Source organism: Macrotis lagotis, chromosome 3 (genome assembly GCF_037893015.1).
Source record: "Macrotis lagotis isolate mMagLag1 chromosome 3, bilby.v1.9.chrom.fasta, whole genome shotgun sequence".
NCBI classification, from domain to species: Eukaryota; Metazoa; Chordata; class Mammalia; order Peramelemorphia; family Peramelidae; genus Macrotis; species Macrotis lagotis.
Window position 1 is genome coordinate 227560702 of NC_133660.1, and position 22560 is coordinate 227583261.

Below are 22560 nucleotides of genomic sequence, written 5' to 3' on the forward strand. Positions count from 1 at the left end.
ATATTTTAAACAGTCAATTAATTACTATTATCATTATTAAAATTGAAATTCTGAAATACCTTAGATCTTGATGCTTTGCAATTTGATTTGGTGTTCACAGAAAATTCAGTTACAAACAGAGGTTATTATCATTATTTTTTATTGCCCCATTTGGAGGATTCTCTTTCATTTAACAAAATAAACTTTCATAAAGTTATGCCAAACTACTCACTAATCTAGCTGATCATTTGAATTTAGATAAATATAAGCCCAAATTACTTAAATTTCTGTATCTTATTTTAATATTTATTGTCCAACATGATCAAAGCAATTTACCATAAAAATCAGGGACATAAAAGGAAGGACAATGGTCCCTTACGTATTTTAGATGTCTGTTCCAGGTAGAAGTCATTTAGGTAGCCAAGAGCCTCAAGTTAGACTCTTATTCTTCCAGGTGAGAGACTTTTTTCTGAATGTCACATTTGTTGGAAAATTGAGTCAGAAAAAAGCCCAGATTATACTGAAAAGCTGCTCTTTCAACTCTTATCCCAATAAAACTTTTCACCTATAAATCTCAACACACCCATCTTGAGTTTTTTTTTCTTTTTCTGGCTTCTACAGACTATGACCCACTAGTCTTTTTCCTTTGAATTTCCTTTGTATTCCTTTTTCCTGGATTTCAGACTTAAGATAGAAAACCAACTTCAGTCTCATGGCATTTTTATAGCAATTTCCTATAATCAGATAGAAATTCATCTCTAAACTTTATAAACTAAAGGATCAGAAATAATATCATATTTTGATTATGATTGTATAGTGGTAACAATGAAATACTACAGAAAAAATTGCAAAATGTTATCCATGTTGTACAGGTGATTTTACAACAAAAAGTTTGAAACATATAACACATAGAAACAAAAATTTTCTTTAACATTTCCCATTAATATGCTTCAACATAGGAAGGAGGGAGAGTATGATAGAGAGAGGAGCCACACATAAAGAACATCCCTAGGGAGGATGCAGGGAAATGGAAAATGAAATAATGCTGGGGTCCTAATGTAATTGGGGCTTGATCTATGCTGTGGAGACATAGGGTGAAGTAGGCCATCCCAGGAATCATTATGTAGAAATGAATTTTGAGAAAGAACCACTCCCATGGAAGGATTTAAACAGGAGTTATTCTCTGTGTGATCCCCTTTCACTGCCCAAAGGTAACCTCTATGGAGATCCCAATAAATAAGCTCTGACAAGTCCCAAAAGTATGGCTTATATCCATAAAGAAGAAATTATCAGTGAAGGGAATAGGACCATTTCCAGCAGGCCTACCGATACAATAAAAGGAGGTGGTAGATTTCCCTTAAGTGACATTTGGCCCCCAAAACGAAACATAGCCCACATTTATGGAAAATGCACGTGTCTTTTTTTTTTTTGTACTGCAAAAGGGTCTCTCTGGAGAGACCCAGATAGTATAATTACAGAGGGCTGGGTCAAGGTTCCCTATGGGAACTCCAGAAGTGTGATTTGCAAGATAATAGAAAGCACAGGGTGGGGCACTGAGACCCATTTACCCCCCCAAAAAAACTCCACCTATAGTAGCATTTGCCCCTAGAGAGATATGACTGTTCCTAAATCTTTCTTGGAAATATGGGGTTCGCAGGGGTATTTTGTAGTTATTGCCTTCTCTATACTCATACAGTCTTTTTACTGACAGTGATAGGTTAGGTAATGCATCCTCAGTAAACCATGGGTTTTCAGATAGATGGGCTCATGCTGTTAGTTCAATAGATCCCCAATCAATAGCAGAGATAGGATAACCAGCAGTGGTTCCCAGAGGATTAACACATATCTAAGAATCAGATTAATTAAATTAAATTAATCTATCTATTATTTAATTAATGTAATTAAACAAATCTACTGCCTTCTGACTGAGTTTTCACATGGGGTGTTTTGGGTGGTGAAAGGAGAGATGGTCTTCTTCCTACAATGGTGATCCCTCACTCATGGGGAAAGAATGTAAAACAAGCAGGAAGTACCACAAATGCCACCCATATAGGGGAGGTGAGATGGGGCTAACATTTTGGTTAAAAAGTTAAGTGTGGAGGGCAGTTGAAGTCTTACAAGTCTTGGGAATGCTGTCTGGGTCTTGGGAATGCTGTCTGGGTCTTGGGAATGCTGTCCACCTCTGATGTCATCGTCTTTTGGCCCCTTCGAAACTGCAGGACAAGATCACCAATAGCTCTGAAGGTCACTCAAGTTCGGGGCTCTTTTCAGGTGAGACAGATGCACCCATGCATCTACACCCTGGAGTTTAGCAGCAGTGGAGGTAGTAATACTTGAAAAGGCCCCTCCCAGTGAGGTTCCAAAGAGTGTTTCTGCAGATGTCTCTTCCAGTATACCCAGTCATCAGAGAGATAGTATCACTAGGCAAACCTAAGGAACAAGACTGAGAAACAAGATCTTGAACTTGGTGAATCTGTTGACTGAGTTTAACACAGTACTCTCAGAGACAATGTCATGCCAAAGGAGAGATCTCTACTGGGGTCAAAGGCATGGGTCTCCCTGTAACAATCTCATATGGAGAGAGCTAGTTTTTCCCACAGGTCAGAACCTTAATGCAAGAAGAACAATGGGCAGTACTCTAACCCAAGATGCTTTGAAGTCAGAAGTCAATTTGCCTAATAGCCCTTTTAGCATACCATTTGTTCTTTCCACTAGCTCCCAGGACTGGGGATGATATACACAGTGTAAATGCTGATGGATTTCCCAGGCTTCCAGGATTCTCTTAAGATTTTTACCTGTAAAATGAGTTCCCCATCACTGTGAATTTCCCTTGGAACTCCCCAGTAAGCAATATGTTCACATAAAATCCTCCCAACAACTCCAGTTGTTACAGACTGACAAGGGAAAACCTCTAGCCAATGAGAGAACATGTAAATCATGACTAATGCATACTTATTCCCATTGCGTGGGGGTAGTTGAGTGAAGTTCATTTGCCAAATTTCAAAAGGAGAGGAGGGGGATGGGACTCTGCCCAAAAGAGGCTTAAAAGGTTTGTAAGGATTATACAGGAGACAAAATGAACATCCGTCCAGAGACTATATCCTTCATCACTTTCCTTGATATCCCCCACTATTGTTTTGAAACAAGCTCATAAAGCTTATCAGTTTCCCAATGACTTAAATAGTGCAAATATTATAGTAATGGATGATGCAGTTGATGGGGGAGAACAATTCTGAACCCATGCTTCCAGAACCCAGACACTTGATCTCAGATACAATGTTTTTCCCATTGGCACATTATCTCAGGGGAGATCAAAACCTGTGCTTGTGTTAAGCTATTAAATCAACCGGAGGAGGTGCAGCTGGTATGGGATAGAGATATCATATAGCTTTAATATATTTTGTAATTTATATAGTCCTATTCCTTTTCCCTTTAGAACTAAATTTTGGATTAAATCAAATCAAAATCTGGATTTATGGTTCCTTAACATATACATATGAGTTACAGATATTCCTCTCTTATTATTATTATTTAAAACAAAAACTTTTCTTTCTGCAGCTTCTGAGTATCAGAATAATATTTTCAACTTCCATTCTTTATTCTGAAATCAACACACACAATTAAAAACAGACACATCTCTCACATCAGAAGATCCCCTAAACACAACAGACAAAGACAAGGGGCTGCCAGACAACTCCTTTACATTTCATTAAACAAAAGCATTAGAGATCTAACCACTAGACACTCTACCAAAGAGTGTCACACTTAGATTCAAGAATAAGTCTTCAGCAAACGAACATCACCAAAGGTGATGAATCTCCAACAAACCAGTGGTAAAATCCAGAGAACATTTCATTTCCAAAGAATTGTTATAAAAAAAAAGTGTTAGCCTCATTTCATTCCAAAGTCACTTAAAAAGTCATTTCATTCCAAAGTCACAAAAAAAAATAAGTCTATTCACGCAAATTGCTGACTTTTCCCTTTGAGAGCAAAAATGTATTTATTGCTGGAAAGAACAGGTATGGAAAAATAGACATTGCATAGGTCAGTCATAGTGAATACTGTAGCAGAGGGAGGATTGGACAACACAGGAAAGGGAGGCAGAACAATAGTTGAACATGGTTCTGTCCAAGAGGAGAAGAAAGAGAGAAGGGATTTGCACTATTTATTCCAATGTCTGGGATTTTTACAGTAATAACATACCCTGGTTGCTGGATCCTCAGACTGTTTCCTAGCCACAGGAGGGTCTTAGATGGGGCCTGTCAATGGCTTGAGCTACATAGTCAGCACCTTATCCTACTCTGCTCACAATTCTCTTTTCCTTGAGATCTGAATCTTTTTGGTAAATCAAATTCAGACTCAATTTCTAAGCCAATTCGACAATTTGAGGATGTTTATCTTGCTAGCTCAGCTCAGTTATATTAACATTGAGAAATTGAATCTGTCCTCCTCCTTCCGTCATGTTTTAGGCCAAAATTTGCATAAAAAAACTCTGCTAGGTGGTCAAAAAAGTTGAAACGCTATTTCATCTTGCTTTTGAACAAGAATTTTATTTTTGAAAAGTCCAATGGTTGGGGAAATGTGAGGGGAATTGCATCATAAAGGGCATCCCCCCATAGCTTGGGCTTCCACATAGTGCCTTTCCCGATCTTCATATGAAAGCTTGGCATCTGATCCAGCCTGTCCTCCATACACAGGTTGAATAGCCTGAGGACATGGCATGCTGACTACCTTGAAAGGATGGATCCCTATTAATTCAGGTATCAGACTTTTATCTGGAGCCAGGGAAATTGTATTGGGAACAGGATCATTCGAGGCAGGCAAAGAAGGAGGAGTAGCAGAAACATAGGAAGGAGGTGGAACAGAAGAACATGAGGAGGGGACAATGGGATACATCATAGAACAGGGAGAGCAGCTAAAATGAGGAAATGTGGTAGGAGAGTAAGAAAAAGGAGTTAGGGGATAAGGAGAAGAAGAAACAGAAGAAGTCATAGTGGGAGAAAAAGTTGGAGGATTAAGGGTAGAGATTCCAGGGAAGAAGTTACAATGGGAGGAGATAGGGAAGGTTTTGAATAAGGGAAAACAGAATGAGGATTTGGAACAGGTGAGGAAGAGGGAGAGAAATGAGAGGAGATAGGAGGCGGATAAAGAACTAAAACAGGAGTGGGCTGAGAGATGGAACTGCTGAAGCAATGATGACTGTTGGCTCCTGTTGCTCAGGAGGGAGAGGGACAGAGACTGAAGCTGGAAGGGAATCAGAAACTGACTCAGAGAGGAGGCTCTTCTGTCTGTCTGATCAGGGGAAGGGGATTTTGAAGGAGAAATTTTCCTATGAGTTTGAAATGAAGCCTTCTCAGATTTTCTTTCCCTTTCTAACATGTCACCAAACAAGTGATAAAGCATTCCCGTTCCCTCTTGGACATTTTGCTAGTTTTTAAAAATTAGTTTTGTCTTAAGATAATTAACTTTAGTCCTGTCAATTGATCACCACCTAGGTCAGCTCAGCTGAGGATTGTCACTAGTTAATTTTTGCCATCACTGACAAAATATATAATCACTAGAATTATAATGTTGGATTATATAAAAATAGGAGCTCTACTCAATCTCTGGTTTTAGAATTGGATTGTCCCATATTTTCAAGTCAATCAACAATAACTATACACAACATTAACAAAAAAAACCCACCAAAAAGACTCTAAATAACATATAATAGACACTAGACATAGGACAAGAGAAAACCTGGCAAATATTACTTCACATTTTTATTAAACAAAAAACACCAAAGATCTAACCACTGAGTAATCTTACCAAACAAGATACCTCCCTTGGATCTAGAAATAAGCCCTGACACCTACTTCAGCTGAAAACCAAAAACCAGGCAACATTTCATCAACCTGTGAAGTTGCCCAAATCCTCAGTAACAATCTCAGAGAACTTCATTTCAGAAAAGAACACAGTTCACAAACTAGGGCAATTTGAGTTTGAAAAGCCAAGCTTAAAATGTGTCCTGGTTCTTCTTAGAGATCCCTTTGATGAGTTGACCAGAGGAAAAGTTTATCCTTTTTTCAAAGGCAAGCCTAGAGTCACACGTACCATTTCTGTTAAGGTTAATTTCCTTAAACTAAAAATGAAATAATAAAGTTAGTTGAATAAATGAAGTTTAATTCTCCAGGATCTTACCAAAAACCATAGATGGATGCTATCCTTGCAAACATCAATAGTGATACAAAATTTTGTGGGCAATTTATACAGAATGCAAAGTCATAAAACCTTCAGTGGTCAACCAATCAGGTTACACATTTGTATTTTATGATTATGTAACCCATCCATAAAGTCTGTTACATGACAAAAAACTGACACGATCATATTTTCTTCTACTAAAGTGTCATATAGATAAGAGTTCACCTCCTATCTAGATAACCAAAGCACTTTTCCTATCTTCTTAGGATGGCCTTTCATCTGGTTATTTTGCAAACTTGAAAAGTCAACTTTGCAAATGCAAATTAGAATACAGCTGTACTACACAGATAGAGGCTGCCTTTCAAGTTTTATCAGGAGCATAGTCCTTTCTGAAGGGGAGAGGTAAACATTCCAAACTTACAGACTTCAACTGGAGGTTGACAGAAAAACTTTTAGATAGAATCAAGAAATGTTAATAAACTTTAAAGAAAGTTGGATTAGACAATACTTAGCTGTGTGATCTTGGACAAATCACTTAACCCTGACTGACTCACACCCAGGTGCCTTCTCTAGTTGTCCTGATCCATATCTGGCCACTGGACCCAGATGGCTTTGGAGGAAACAGTAAGGCTGGTGACTTAGCACAGCCCCCCATCACTCAAATCTGACTCATGTGCTTATCATGGCATTACTTCCCTGATGTCATGGACTTCTTTGCGAATGAAGGGCAAACATCATCATCATCTGGTATATGAGAATGGTGCTGTTGTTCAGTAATTTTAGTTATTTATAACTCTTGGCAACCCCATTTGGGGTTTTCTTAGTAAAAATCCTGGAGCGATTTGCCATTTCCTTTTCCAGCTCATTTTCCAGATGAGGAAACTGAGGTAGAGTTAAGTGACTTGCTCAGGGTCACATAATAAATAGTGTCTGAGACCGGACTGGAACGCAGGAAGAAGAAGGATTCTTACTGACTCTCAGCTCCATGCTCTATATATTGCCCTCAGTTGATAGATATACACAAGAAGGTATAGAAATACATAGATATATGTTTACATATGCATACATGCCTATATATACCTATATTCTTTAGAGAGGCACAAAATAAAGTGAAATTTGAGGCAAAATGGGGAAAACCAGGGAAGACTTCATGGAAGATGTAGCATTTTTTTAATTGAAATTTTATTTTTCCAGTTACATGCAATAGTAGTTTTTCAACATTCATCCATTTGCAAATTTATGAATTGCACATTTTTCTACCACTGTCCCTTCCCTCTCTCCTCCCCATAGTAGCAAATAGTCTGGTGAAAGTTGTACATGTCCTTGTACATGTTTAATATATTTACATATTAGTCAAGTTGTAAAAGAGGAATTAGAACTAAGGGGAAAGAAAAAACCTTGAGAAAGGAGGGAAAAACATAAAAGTTTTTAAAAAATGAACATAGAATGCTTTGCTGTTCATTCAGACTCTATAGGTTTTTTCCCCTCTGGATGAGGATGGTATTGTCCACAGCAGGTCTCTCAGGGTTGTCTGTGATTTCTGAACTGCTGAAAGGAGCTGCATCCATCATAGATGATCATCTCACAATATTGTTGTTATTGGGGTGGCTAGGTGGCACAGTGGATAAAGCACCAGCCCTGGAGTCAGGAGTACCTGGGTTCAAATCCGACCTCAGACACTTAATAATCACCTAGCTGTGTGGCCTTGGGCAAGCCACTTAACCCCATTTGCCTTGCAAAAAAAAAAACTAAAAAAAAATATTATCGTTATTGTGTACAATGTTCTCATGGCTCTGCTCTCTTCACTCAGTTCATGTCATTCTTTCCAGCTTCTCTGAAATCCAACCACTCATGATTTATAACAGAATAATAGTAAGGAGGTAGCATTTTAAGGTTTGAATATAAATAAGTTCAATAGGGGAAGGGAGACAAGTGATTCCACAAAGGAGTTGCATAAATATAGGTGTCCAATGTAAGTAAAGGCTTAAAACACAATTGAGAGCAAGACATTTTACAGCTTACTGGATTTAGAGTCCAGAAGAATTGAGTTCAAATCCAACTTCTGACACTTTCTTTTAGGGTGACACTGGACAAGTCACTGAGCCTGTTTGCCTCAGTTTCCTCAACTTCAAACAAGAGGATAATAATGGCACTTACTTCCCAAGGTTGTTGTACTTCCCAAGGTTGTTGTAAGGATCAAATGAGACCCTTCAAAATTAAAGGCTATTTATTATTATTATTATTACTTAATTAACCTATTTATTACAGGGGCAAAGAGGCATCCAGTTTTGCTGGAGTATAGAGTTCATGAAGAGAAATATGAAATAAAACTAGAAAAAGAATAGTGCTAAATTTTAGAGGGCCTTGAATACCAGGTCATGGAATCTGATTTTTACTTAGAAGATAATGGGTGGAGAGGCACTGAAAATTTTTGGCAGTGAGAAACATGGATTAGAAAAGTTGTTCTGGTCACTTTTGAAGAACAGATCAGAGGTAGGAAAGAGAAGAGACAAAAAGACCCCTTAGCAAACTATTGCACTAGCCCAGAAAGGAACTGGTAGGAATGGCAGTGAGGATCTCTCTCATCTTTAGCTCAATTCTCACTCATTAGATTATGAACTACATGGAAGCAAGAACTAGTTCTTACCTAAATTTTACTTCTTTTTCAGTGCCCAGCATACTGCTCAGCATACCATAGGTGTCCAATAAGTGTTTGTTGTATGCTTCCCCCCCCCATACCATTCTTCTCCTCCAATTTCTAATGCCACCCATGTCTCCTATGGCCCAGGTTTAGGGAAAGCTGTGTCCTGTGAGCTGGCGCGACGTGGGGCTCGTGTAGTCCTTGCTTGCCGGAGACTTCCTCAGGGACAAAAGGCTCTTGAGGACATCCAGAAAGCCACTGGGAGCAAGGAGCTGCTGCTTCGAGAGTTGGACCTCAGCTCTGTGGCCTCCATTCAGAGCTTTTCTCAGAAACTTCTTCAAGAGGAACCCCGTATCCACCTGCTGGTCAATAATGCTGGGATTTCTGGTACATTTCCCCATGTCCTAGGTGTAGAGAATGCCCACGATAGAAAATGTTTCAAACCCCAATGCAATTATCCACCCTAATCCCTTTCCACCAAGCAGCAATAGTACTCATAAATTTCATCCAAGTTCTCCAACCCACATCCTTTTCATTTTCCTCCCATGATATTCAACTTGAAGCTTCTGTGATGCTTTAACTCCTTTGTATCTTTATTTTCTTCCAGTGCCCTACAAGACTCTTACCCCAGATGGCCTAGAATTGACTTTCATGACCAACTACCTTGGGCATTTTCTACTCACAAACCTGTTACTGAGTAAGAACAAAAATGTACCCTTCCCCCCATTCTTTACTTCTAGACCCTTTTTTTTCTTTCTGAATATGCTTCAGGACCTGTTTCAGGAATCTAAATAATCTCTGTGTTGGAAGGGACCTCAAAGGTCATCTAGTAAACCATTACCTAAAAAGTGTGTTCTGTCCAAAGGAAAGTAACTTTTAGGCGTTGAAACCTGGCAAGATTTTTGGGGAGTTTACAGGACCCAGATCACTGTGGCTCTCATTGATTGGCCAACAAGAGCTCCCAGACCAAGTCTCACTTAGTGAAACCCTGAAGATCTTCCCCTCTCAGATTGATTTTTTTTTTCTTGGATTAGGTAACAGACCAATTTTTATTTCATTTTTTTTCTTAATACCCTGGATCAATCAGTGATTGGATGTTGCTCAGTTAAGACCTTAGCTTAAAAAGGCCAGTCTCCACTGTATCCAAGACCATCTTCAGTTAGCCTGATCCACATCTGACCCCTGGATCCAGATGCTGGTACAAAGGGCCTCTTCTTGTTTGTTTTTTTTCCCAATTGCATGAAAAAATAATTCTTTTTTTTTTGTAAGGCAATGGGGTTAAGTGATTTGCCCAAGATCACACAACTAAGTAATTATTAAGTGTCTTAGGTCGCATTTGAACTCAGCTCCTCCTGACTCCAGGTTCAGTGCTCTTTCCACTACGTCCACCTAGCTGCCCCAAAAATAATTCTTAATATTAATTTTTTTAATTTTGTAGTTCCAAATTCTCTCTCTCCCTTCCTTCCCTGTGGTATTTTTGTAAATATTTTATTTTTTCCCATTAACTTTAAAGGTAATTTTCAACCTTCATTCTTTATATTTATATATATATTTTTTAATTTAAATTTATTTTTATTAAAGATATTATTTGAGTTTTACATTTTTCCCCCAATCTTGCTTCCCCCCCCCCCACAGAAAGCACTCTGTCAGTCTTTACTTTGTTTCCATGTTGTACCTTGATCCAAATTGGGTGTGATGAGAGAGAAATCGTATCCTTAAAGAGAAGTCTAAGAGGTAACAAGATCAGACAATAAGCTATCTGTTTTTTTTTTCTAAATTAAAGGGAATAGTCCTTGCACTTTGTTCAAACTCCACAGCTCCTTATCTGGATACAGATGGTTCTCTCCTTTGCAGACAGCCCAAAATTGTTCTCGATTGTTGCACTGATGGAATGAGCAAATCCTTCAAGGTTGAACATTACTCCCATGTTACTGTTAGGGTGTACAGTGTTTTTCTGGTTCTGCTCATCTCACTCAGCATCAGTTCATGCAAATCCCTCCAGGTTTCCCTGAAATCCCATCCCTCCTGGTTTCTAATAGAACAATAGTGTTCCATGACATACATATACCACAGTTTGCTAAGCCATTCCCCAATTGAAGGACATTTACTGGATTTCCAATTCTTTGCCACCACAAACAGGGCTGCTATAAATATTTTTGTACAAGTAATGTTTTTACCCTTTTTTCCTCATCTCTTCAGGGTATAGACCCAGTAGTGGTATTGCTGGGTCAAAGGGTGTGCACATTTTTGTTGCCCTTTGGGCATAGTTCCAAATAGCTCTCCAGAAGGGTTGGAACCTTCATTCTTTATAAGATTGTGAGTTTCAAATTTTTTGTCTCTCTCTCGCCTTCTCATACCTCCTTCCCAAAAAGGAAAACAATTCAGGGCGGCTAGGTGGCGCAGTGGATAAAGCACCAGCCCTGGAGTCAGGAGTACCCAGGTTCAAATCTGGTCTCAGACACTTAATAATTACCTAGCTGTGTGGCCTTGGGCAAGCCACTTAACCCCATTTGCCTTGCAAAAAAAAACAAACCTAAAAAAAAGGCAAACAATTAAATATAGGTAAAAAATGTGCAATCATGTAATCATATTAGTCATGTTGTGGAAGATGAAACAAGAAAAGGGAAAAATTACAAAAAACAAAAAAGTAAAAATAGATAGTGTATTAAGACTCCATAATTTTTTTTCTGGATATGTATAGCATTTTTCCATCATGAAGCTTTTGGATACTGTTAGATCACATAAAATTTTCCAGATTTTTCTTATTCATCATTTTTTATAGCACAAGTAATATTGCATTACATTCCTATACCACAACTTATTCACTCATTCCCAAATTGATGGGCATTCCCTCAATTTCCAATTCTTTGCTACTACAAAAAGAGCTGCTTTAAATATTTATGTACATGTGGGTCCTTTTTCCTTTCTTTTTAAATTTTTTTTTTCCAATTGTGTGTAAAGATAGAACTCAGCATTCATCTTTTTGTAAGGTTTTGAGTTCCACATTTTTCTACCTCCCTCCCTTTCCTGTCCCCATGACAGAGTATTCTGCTATAGGCTTTACATCATGTTACATAATCATGTTAAATATATTTCCATATTAGTCATGTTGTAAAAAAAGAATCAGAGCTGAAGGGGAAGAAACCATGAGAAAGAAGGAGAAAAAAACATAAAACAAGCTTTAAAAGGTGAAAAATAGTATGATTTGGTCTGCATGTAGACTCTACAGTTTTTTTCCCCCTGGATGTGGATGGCATGTTCCATCACAAGTCTTTTAAAATTGTCCTTGACATGGGGTGGCTAGGTGGTACAGTGGACAGAGCACTGGCCCTGGAGTCAGGAGGACCTGAGTTCAAATATGACTCAGACACTTAATAATTGCCTAGCTGTGTGGCTTTGGGCAAGTCACTTAACCCCACTGCCTTGCAAAAAAAAATTGTCCTTGATAACTAAAGTGCTGAAAGAAGCTAAGATCATCATAGTTGATTATCATGCAATGTTGCTGGTAATATGTACAACATTCTCCTGGTTCTGCTCACATCTTTCAGCAAAAGTTAATGAAGTCTTTCTAGGCTTTTCTGAAGTCTGCTCACTCATGATTTCTTACAGAACAATAGTACTCCAACATATTCATATACCACATATACCACAATTCAGCCATTCCTCAATTAATGGATATTCCCTCAATTTTCAAGTCTTTGCTACTCTAAAAAGAGTTATTATAAATATTTTTGTACATGTGAGTCCTTTTTTTTTAATGATTTCTTTTTATGACAGACCTAGAAGTAGTATTGCTGGATAAAAGGATAAACACGATTTTATTGCCTTTTGACTATTGTTCCAAATTGTTCTCCAGAATGGTTTGATTGACTCACAACTCTATCAACAATGCATTAGAGCCCCAGTTTTCCCACATCCTCTCCAATATTAATCATTTTCCTTTTTTTGTCATATAAGCCAATCTGATAGGTATGAAGGAATTCTTCAAAGTTGTTTTATTTTGCATTTATCTAATCATTAGTGACTTAGAACATTTTTCATATGAGTATAGATAGCTTTAATTTCTTCATCTTAAAACTGTTTGTTCATATCTTTTGACCATTTATTAATTAGGAAATGCCTTGTGTTCTTATAAATTTGACTCATTTCTCCGTATATTTTAGGAATGAGGTTTTTATCAGAAGCACTGACTGTAAAAATTGTTTTCTAGCTTTCTGCTTTCTTTGTGATCTTGGTTGCATTGATCTTGTTTGTGTAAAAACTTTTTTAATTTAATGTAATCAAAATTATCCATTTTGCATTTCATAATGTTCTCTGTCTCTTGTTTGGTCTTATGGTATTACCCTTTATGTTTAAATCATGTACCTTATGTAGGTGTATGGTGTGGGATGAGGGTTTATGCCTAATTTCTGCTATACTGTTTTCTTCTTTTCTCGGCAGGTTTTCTCAAATAGCGAGTTCTTATCCCAGAAACTGAAACCTTTGTGTTTATCAAGCAGTAGAATACTATACTCATTTACTATTATATTTTGTGTATCTAATCTGTTCCATTAATCCACTACTCTATTTCTTAGTCAACCAAATGGTTTTGATGATTGTTTCTTTATAATATTATTTTAGAACTGGTACAGCTAGGCCATCTTCCTTTGAATTTTTTCTTCATTAATTCACTTGATATTCTAAATCTTTTGTTCTTCTAGCTGAACTTTATCATTATATTTTCTAGCTTTATAAAATAATTTTTGGTAGTTTGGTATGGCAATGAACAAGTAAATTAATTTAGGTAGAATTGCCATTTTTATTATATTAGCTTAGCCTACCCATGAGTAATTGATATTTTTCCAACTGTTTGTTTAGATGTGACTTTATTTGTAGGAAAAGTATTTTGTAATTTTTCTTGAGTTAACTCTATTTTGCTTGTATAAAGCCCACCTGGTCATAGTGTATTAACCTTGTGATAAATCATGTAACCTCTGTTAATATTTAATTTTAATATTAATTAGGAATTAATTTTATTAATTAATTTCATTATTATTGAATTATTATTAATTAATTCAATTAATTTTAACACTATTAATTATTAATATTCATCAGTAAATTTGTGTATATATATATGTATTATTCTCTGTTTTGCCTCTTGCTAGTTTAGGTATCAGCACCATACTCATGTCAATAGAATTGGAGCATTGTTATATGACTATAAATAGTTTTGATTTCTTCATTTGAAAATTGCCTGTTCATATCCTTTGACCATTTTTTGATCAGATCATTGTCCATTTAATTGTTTTATCATCCAGTCAGTTTTTTTAATCCCACCCCTTAAGTATATCATGAATGAATTTTTCAAATGCCTGTATACAATGACTTATGGAGGCAGAGAAATCCAATGGAAGGAATGTACTGGATTTGGAGTTAAAGAACCAAAGTTGAACTCCTAGCTCTGGATTCTATCTGAAAAAGGAAGGGATTGAGCTACATGTCTTGGAGAGCCTTTTCCAACTCAAATTTAGGATCTTATGAGGGCAGCTAGGTAACAAAGTGGATTGAACACTAGTCTTGGAGTCAGGAGGAAGGGAGTTCAAATTCCTCCTCAGACACTTGACACTATGTGACCTCAGGTGAGTCACTTAACCCTGATTGCCTCTCCTCCAGGATCATTTCCAGTCATTCTGATTCATACCTGGCCTCTGGACCCAGATGACTCTGGAGGAGAAAGTAAGACTGGTGACTTAGCACAGCCAATCACTCAAATCCAATTCATGTGCTTGTCATGGCATCATCTCCCTGATATCATGGTCTCCTTCAAGAATGAAGGACAAAGATCAGGATCCTATGATCTTTGATTTAACAGTTGATTAATCAGCCAAGTAACTGTCAAAAAAGGGACCAAAGTTAATCGAACATGACCTAGTTAAATTATACCAGCTCTTAGTGATCAATGATTTTCCCCATCAACATATTCACAAATTGTTAATCTAATGATATATTCTAGAATTCTATCAGGGATCAAAGTCAAAATTACCAACATACTTAGAAGAATCTCTTTCCTGTTCTTGAAAATTGAGACTTGTTTTCTTTTCCTCTTGTTCAGTTTTTTCAGAGATCACCAACAACAGCTCACCAAGTACATTAATCAATTCTTTTTCTGTAGTCTGTTGTAATTACTTAAGATCTGGTGTGTTTTGAATTCACTGAGAATTTCCAGATCCTCCAAAATTTTTCATGATACTACACTTTTTTATCTATCATTCATTTAGCTAGGGAAGACTGTCATAAAAGAAATATTAAGTAATTCTGCCTCCTTAGTCATCATCTAAACTCTAAGCATACATAAAGTAGGGACACTCTCAAGATCTCAACATTTGTCTGGGAACAGGGCCAATTACCATTTGACTTCTAGCTTTGGAATCTAGTCTCTGAACTCTTTTATTGACTGAAAAAATTAATGGGGATTCACAGATAGTTCAGTGACCCAGAGACCAGCACAGAAAATAAAACAATTTGGAAGGAGCCACAGAGACAGGACCACTAGATTCTCTGGAGATCAACTTGTGCATGAACACAACAGGATATGAGTACCTGAACCCTGAACCAGGAAAGCTTTTTTCTTAAAGGTGCTGTGAGTGGTGTGGTCTGAGCCCCTGACCAAGGTGGGATCTCTAGAAATCAAACACTTTCTTAAATTTTCATTGTGAAAGGTTAGGTCATTGAATGTTTTTGTCTGATTATATAAAACCTGTCTTAGATTTGACTTTGTGCTAACTAAATTCACATTCAGTCATTTTGGTTTATGGAGCAAACTTCACCAAAAAAAAAAAAAAAAAGAAATGTACCCTGGAGCAAGTAGCATAAAGAAAACCCTTCAAATCCTTTTTTTTTTTTTTAGGTTTTTGCAAGGCAAATGAGGTTAAGTGGCTTGCCCAAGGCCACACAACTAGGTAATTATTAAGTGTCTGAGGTCAGATTTGAACTCAGGTACTCCTGACTCCAAGGCCAGTGCTCTATCCACTGCGTCACCTAGCCGCCCCCAAATCCTCTTTTTGAGACATTTTTGTTAAGGATAAAAAGATTCTGTGATTCTGGCCCTCATGAGCAGAAGACTGAAGATACCCAGAGATTACTGCTGTCAAGATTTCCAGATTCGTGGGTGAGGATATAGCAGGCCTAGGCAAGATCAGGGAGGAAAGAGAAGTAGACAATAACTTCCCACTTTAACTATGCTTGATAACTTATGTACTAAATTACTTTGTTTCTGCAAATCAAATTATATAAATTATGTCAAACACCCCACCCCACTCCCTTTGTACTAACATTGCTCTGGAACAAAGTCTACATCTTCCACCCTAGTTTGTGTTCTGAATGCTTGCAAGCAAGTTGAAAGTCCTTTGATGGTGACAAAACAAACCCCAAAGAAAGATAATTATTGAAATGATTGAATGACATGTTGGGGTCATCAATTAGCTGAGTTATCTTTCTCCTAATGGGAGAGCCCCTTTACTCTGTATTGTCTAGTATGTAGACTTCTATTGTAGACCTCCTCTGATCTCTGTTTTGTTATTGCTTTGGAAAACCAAGTATATCCCTTCCACTGGACTTTTTTATCTCCATAAGCCATTGTATATAGACATATGAAAAATTCATTCATGATTTACTTAAGGAGCAGGATAAAAAAGCTGACTGGATGATAATACAATGAACAACAATCTAATTGAAAAATGGTCAAAGATTTAAACAGGCAGTTTCCAAATGAAGAAATCAAAGCTATCTATAGTCATATAAAAAAAATTGTAATTTGTCACTTGTATTCATTATGAAACTGGTAATGGTGGGAAATGGGTCAAATCTTAGAAATAGAATTTAGGGTCTCTCTTTCTCCCCAAATGATAAAAATAATCAGAAGTTAAATAGAACCCAAATATGACCCCAGATGAACAATATTTAAGGGAACAGATAGATATAATTCTAGCCCAGTACCCCCCCCCCCCCCTTTGAGGATAATAAAGTGACCTCTGGCTCCAACTTCCTGTTTCTGTTCCTAGTAGGAATGAAAATTTCCTTTGGAGAAGAGTCTAGGGATGTCTATTCTGCCTGTCTTTGAGCTACACATTTAGTCAGTGTCCTTTCCAACAAATGGAGTCTCACTGTACATATGAAGTCTACCACTCTACCCTTTCTCTGTCCTGTTAGTGGTAAACATCAGGATTGGCCTTGAAACCCAGATCCTCTGATCTTGGTAATGGTGGTTTTGTCTGTGCAAAATCTTTTTAAAAATCAAAAAGATTTTGCACAGACAAAACCACTGTAACCAAGATCAAAAGAAATGTAGTAAACTGGGAAACAATCTTTACAATTAATGTTTCTGACAAAGAACTCATTTCTAAAATATACAGAGAACTGAGTCATATTTAAAAAAAAAGCCATTCCCCAATTGACAAATGGTCAAACCATATGCAAGGGCAATTTACAGATGAGGAGATCATAGTCATATGAAAAATTGCTCTAAATCATTACTTATTAGAGAAATGCAAATTAAAGCTTCGTTGAGGTACCACCTCACAACTCTCAGACTGGCCAATATGACCAGAAAGTACAATGTTCATTGTTGGAAGGGTTGTGGGAAATCTGGGACACTATTACATTGTTGGTGGAGCTATGAACTCATCCAACCTTTCTGGAGAGAAATGTGGAACTACACCCAAAGGGCAACAAAAATGTGCATACCCTTTGATCCAGAAATACCACTACTGGGTCTATAACCTGAGGAGATGATGAAAAAGGGTAAAAACATCACTTGTATAAAAATATTCATAGCAGCCCTGTTTGTGGTGGCAAAGAATTGAAAAACAAGTAAATGTCCTTCAAATTGGGGAATGGCTTAGCAAACTGTGGTATATGTATGTCATGGAACACTATTGTTCTATTAGACACCAGGAGGGAATGGGAATTCAGGGAAGCCTGGAGGGATTTGCATGAACTAATGCTGAGTGAGATGAGCATAAACAGAAGAACATTGTACACCCTATTAGGGACATGGGAGAGATGATCAACCTTGATGGACTTGCTTATTCCATCAGTGCAACAATCAGGGACAATTTGGGCTATTGACAATGGAGAATACATCTGTATCCAGTGAAACAACTGTGTAGTTTGAACAAAGGCCAAGGACTATTAATTTTAATTTAGAAAAAAAACCTGATATTTTATTGTCTGATCTTGCTATCTCTTATACGTTATGTTTCTTCCTTAAGGATATGATTTCTCTCTCATCACCTTCAATTTGGATTAATGTATACCATGGAAACAATGTAAAGACTGACAAATTACCTTCTGTGGGGGTGGGGGAGGGAAGTAAGATTAGGGGAAAAATTGTAAAACTCAAAATAAATAGAATTTTTTTTTTTAAAAAAGAAACCCAAATCCTCTTAAGTTCTGTTCTCTTTCCACAGAGATAGTCCTCCAAACCTCCATGCAAAGAGATTTCCTCTAGGGATCATAGTGGATGGTGGAAGGAATCAAAGATTTCCTTGGATGAGGGTATTTGAGTGAAGAGGTAGTGTTCAAAAGTGAGAAGAGCACTGAATTTCAAATCTTACATTGATTAATTTATTGACCATGGAATCCTGAGCAAGTCCCTTTCCATCTCTAGAGTATCAGACTAAGCACAGTTCTTTCTCTTCTTTTGATCTCAGGGGGACTTATCCAGGCAGGCTCAGCCCGAGTGGTGAATGTGACCTCTTTTCGACACAAGTATGGATTTGTGGATGAACAGCACCTAGTAGGGGCTGGACGCCCTGTTCCTGTAAACAAACAATATGACTGTTCCAAGCTGCTGTTGATCATTTTCACTCAGGAACTAGCCCGGAGACTTCAAGGGAAAGGTAACCATGCCCCGACCCCTATACTATCTCTAAAGTTTTGTCTACCATGCACCCCTTCATCCCACAGCCCTTCTATATCTCTTCAACTATAGTCTCAATATCTCTCCTAACTTCTCCCGCTTACATTACCCCTAAATTCTGTCCACTTCTCCCCTAAATGGGTCCTCTGATATCTCCTCAGTCTTAGCTTCCACCATCTTCTTTTGCTGCACTCCTGTACTTATCTACAATTTGCTCCATTTCCAATGTTTTCCCTTCTGCCACAGCTTTCCACAGATATCTATGTTACTACGCCATCAACATATCCCCTAGCTTTGACCTCCAAATGAAGCCATATCATCCACATGTGTAGTGTGTGGCTTGGGTTGGAGTTAGGGAAAATGGGGTGATAGAGAACTACTGGTTTTATTTTCTACATTCCCCAAACTTTAGCACTCCCCCATGTTGCAGTGGGTTCTGTGTTTCCAGTGAAGAGTTACTACTTGACTCAGGAGGGCAGGTATAAAAAGAAAATAGAGATTCATTAAAAAGAAGTTAGAACACAAAAGGACATGCTAGAGAAGTTAAGGAGAGATTAAAGAAAGCCACATGAATTGCTAATTAATCTTGGCAGGCCAGCTGCCAGATTGAAAAAACTGTTCTGTCTGAAAGCAAAAGAGACTGATCCCCTCCAAAGTCTCTTTAAATCCCCACTTAGGGTCCATGGGAAGAGGTGGTAACTTGGGAGTTACCTAGTAAATTTTTATACTTAGTGCAAAACCCAAGTCTCCCCACCTTAGTTACAGTTATTTATAAATTTAACAAACATTTTTAGAAATAATAAGTCTTCCATAATAATAATAGAAATAATAAATGTAAAATTTGCAAAGTGCTTTGCACAACACCTCATTTGATCCATATGGAAGGTCTCTGTCCTGAATATGGGGAAAATAAATAAAAACTAACATATTCCTTGCCATCTAAAACTTTACAGTCTTCTAATACAAGGGTAATATGACACGTAACCTCCCTTGTTAACCTCCTTATCACCTGACAGCTAAGTTGCTTGGTACAGATAGTCCCTGAATTTTACTTTGAAGGAAGGAAAGTAATAAACCCTTAGAAATATCATCTGGAGACTGATGGATTATCATTGTTTTAATTTAAAAATTACATTCATATATTTTGTATTATTTCACCTTAGTTTCCCAACATTTTTCTCCTCTTCCAAGGTCATTTAACAAAGAATAAAAAGCATATATCATCCAAGTCCCACACTATAGTTTTACCTCCATGGTCCCCTGCTTTGTATTCTTATATACTTCATATATAACAATAACAACAATAATAATGACTAACATTTACATAGCACCTACTATGTGATAGGCATGTGCTACGTGTTTTATAATTATTACCTCATTCAACTTTCACAACTACCTTGGGAAATAGTCACTGTTATGATTATCATTTTATAATTGAGGCAACTGAGACAAAATTCACAGTTATAATTTCACAGCATTCAGTTTCCATTTTTTCTTGTTCTTTCTACTTTTAAGGTAGTCATGACTATTTGTCTTTTAAATTTTGCTCACTTCACTTTGTAACCATTCATGTCTTCCAGTGTTTCTCTTGATTCTTCATACTCATTATCTCTTTTTTTTTGGCTTTTTTTTAAGGCAATGGGGTTAAGTGGCTTGCCCAAGGCCATACATACAGCTAGGTAATTATTAAGTGTCTGAGGTTGGATTTAAACTCAGGTCCTCCTGACTCCTGGGCCAGTGTTCTATCCACTGCACCACCTAGCCACCCCTATTATTTCTTGTAGTACAGTAATTTTCCATTCCATTCATGTACTACAACTTGTTTAACCATTACTCAATTAATGGGTATTTTACTTTGTTTTCAGTTCTTTGATATTACAAAAAAGAGTTATTCTAAATATTTTAGTATATATTCTACCCATCTTTTTGTCACTAGACTCATCAAAATGTATGAACTTTTTTTTAATAGCAAAACTTCAAATTGCTTTCAAGAATGGTTAAACTAGTTCATAGTTCTATAAACCAGTACATTGATGTGTCTCTTTTCACAACTCCCACAACATTAACTAATCTTTTCAATTTACTGTTAAGGCACAGTTGTTTTGATTTGCATTTTCTTAATATTAGTGATGAAACATTTAAGTTGACTTGGATAGTTTTCAGAAGGATAGCCCTGGGATATGATGTTGAGTATGTGCAGAGAGAAATGAGTCTTGATTGGTGGAGAGACCTTTGAGTTCATGATGATGAGGAGGTGAGGGAGATGTGACTCCTGATTGGTAGCAAGAATTCAGAGAGATTGAAAGTAGAACAGTCAAATTTCAAGGAGTAGATGAAAGGTACAATGACAGCTTTGAATGGAGCCCACCTTCCACTGCCTTTTAGAGTTTGAAAGATTTGTATTTGAATTCTGTCTCTGACGTTTTAACATTGTGTCACATTGGACATAACACTTTAATAAATTTTCTCATCTGATTATATTGGAGCACAATCCCATAGCACCAGGGAGGTCTCTCTTTCTCTGCCTTTCTCTCTTAAATTCCTCCATCAATCAAAACTCTTATCTCCCTACCCACAATCCACATCACAACTCTATCCTTCAGAACAGAGTCCAAGCTCAGAGAAACCAAGCCCTGGAAAAAGAGAGATGCAAAGTCTTGGAGCAAACTTTCCTAGGATTAAGAGTTTATAGTTCTTCCCTTAGGGGTAGTTCATTTAACCTCTCCTGACTCAGAAAACTCCTATATTTTTGGTTGCAGATTGGAGCAGCTAGGTTACCTGGTATATAGAAGTCTTGTGCCAGGAAGATTCATCTTCCAGAGTTCAAATCTTACTAACTGGGTGACCCTGGGAAAGTCAGTTAAGCCTGTTTGTTTCAGTTTCCTCATCTGATCTGGAGAAGGAAATGGAAAACCACTCCAGTATCTTTGCCAAGAAAACCCAAAATGGGGTCACATAGAGTCAAAAGCAATTGAACAACAACAACAGCAATTGGATATTGGGAGTTTCCTCATCCTCAAATTCCCTTTAGTAATGAAATCACAAAGAAAATCCTGTTCTCATCTCTATATTTGTGTTTGTTGTTTGGTTGTTTCACTCATTTCTTTTTTTTTTTTTTTTAGTTTTTTTTTGCAAGGCAATGGGGTTAAGTGGCTTGCCCAAGGCCACACGGCTAGATAATTATAAAGTGTCTGAGACAGGATTTGAACCCAGGTACTCCTGACTCCAGGGCCAGTGCTTTATCCACTGCGCCACCTAGCCGCCCTGTTTCACTCATTTCTGAATGAAGTTTTAATAATGGTATGATTGAGAGTGCAGAGGTAAAGAGGGGGAAATCTCCTCCTACATTCTCTAAAACTCCTACCATGGCTGGACCTTTCTACACCCTAACCCTCCTTATATATTCCCCCATTTAATCGAATTGCTCTCATGAAACTCACACCCTAGTGTGTTTTAAGGATTATCTTAAGGAAAAGAGATGGATGAGACCTGTTCTTAGGAATAGTGGGTAAAAGCTTCTGAGAAACAGATTTGAGTTCAATGTAAAGAGAACTTCCTAATGATCACAGTATCCCAAAAGTGGGATGAGCTGCTTCTGAGGTTGTGAACTCCCTATCAATGGAGGTCTTTATGCAATGACTAGATGACCATATGGTGATACTGTAGTGTAGATTCTTAGGACTAGAGTCCATAGTTTTCCTCAATTGTGCTTCAAATGCTCTGGAGCTGACACTCTAGGTACCGATGGGGAGCTCTGCTCCTAGACCCCAAGATCAATGAAATGGGGGAAGAAGGGGAGAAAATTCCCTTCCTTATCTCCTTCCCCCAAAAGAAGAGCTACTTTCCTCCCTAAATGGATAAC

General features: G+C 37.4%; 1 protein-coding gene across 2 annotated transcripts in view; it reads left to right on the forward strand.

Annotated features, from left to right (window-relative positions):
* LOC141518218 (retinol dehydrogenase 12-like) overlaps positions 1–22560 on the forward strand; it is a 34055-nt gene that overhangs the window by 2938 nt on the left and 8557 nt on the right. For both annotated transcript variants that reach the window (XM_074230035.1, XM_074230034.1), the window contains exons 2-4: positions 8948–9187; positions 9408–9497; positions 18490–18678. In XM_074230035.1, the coding sequence (XP_074086136.1) occupies positions 8948–9187; positions 9408–9497; positions 18490–18678 (519 nt within the window). The remainder of the gene's footprint in view (positions 1–8947; positions 9188–9407; positions 9498–18489; positions 18679–22560) is intronic.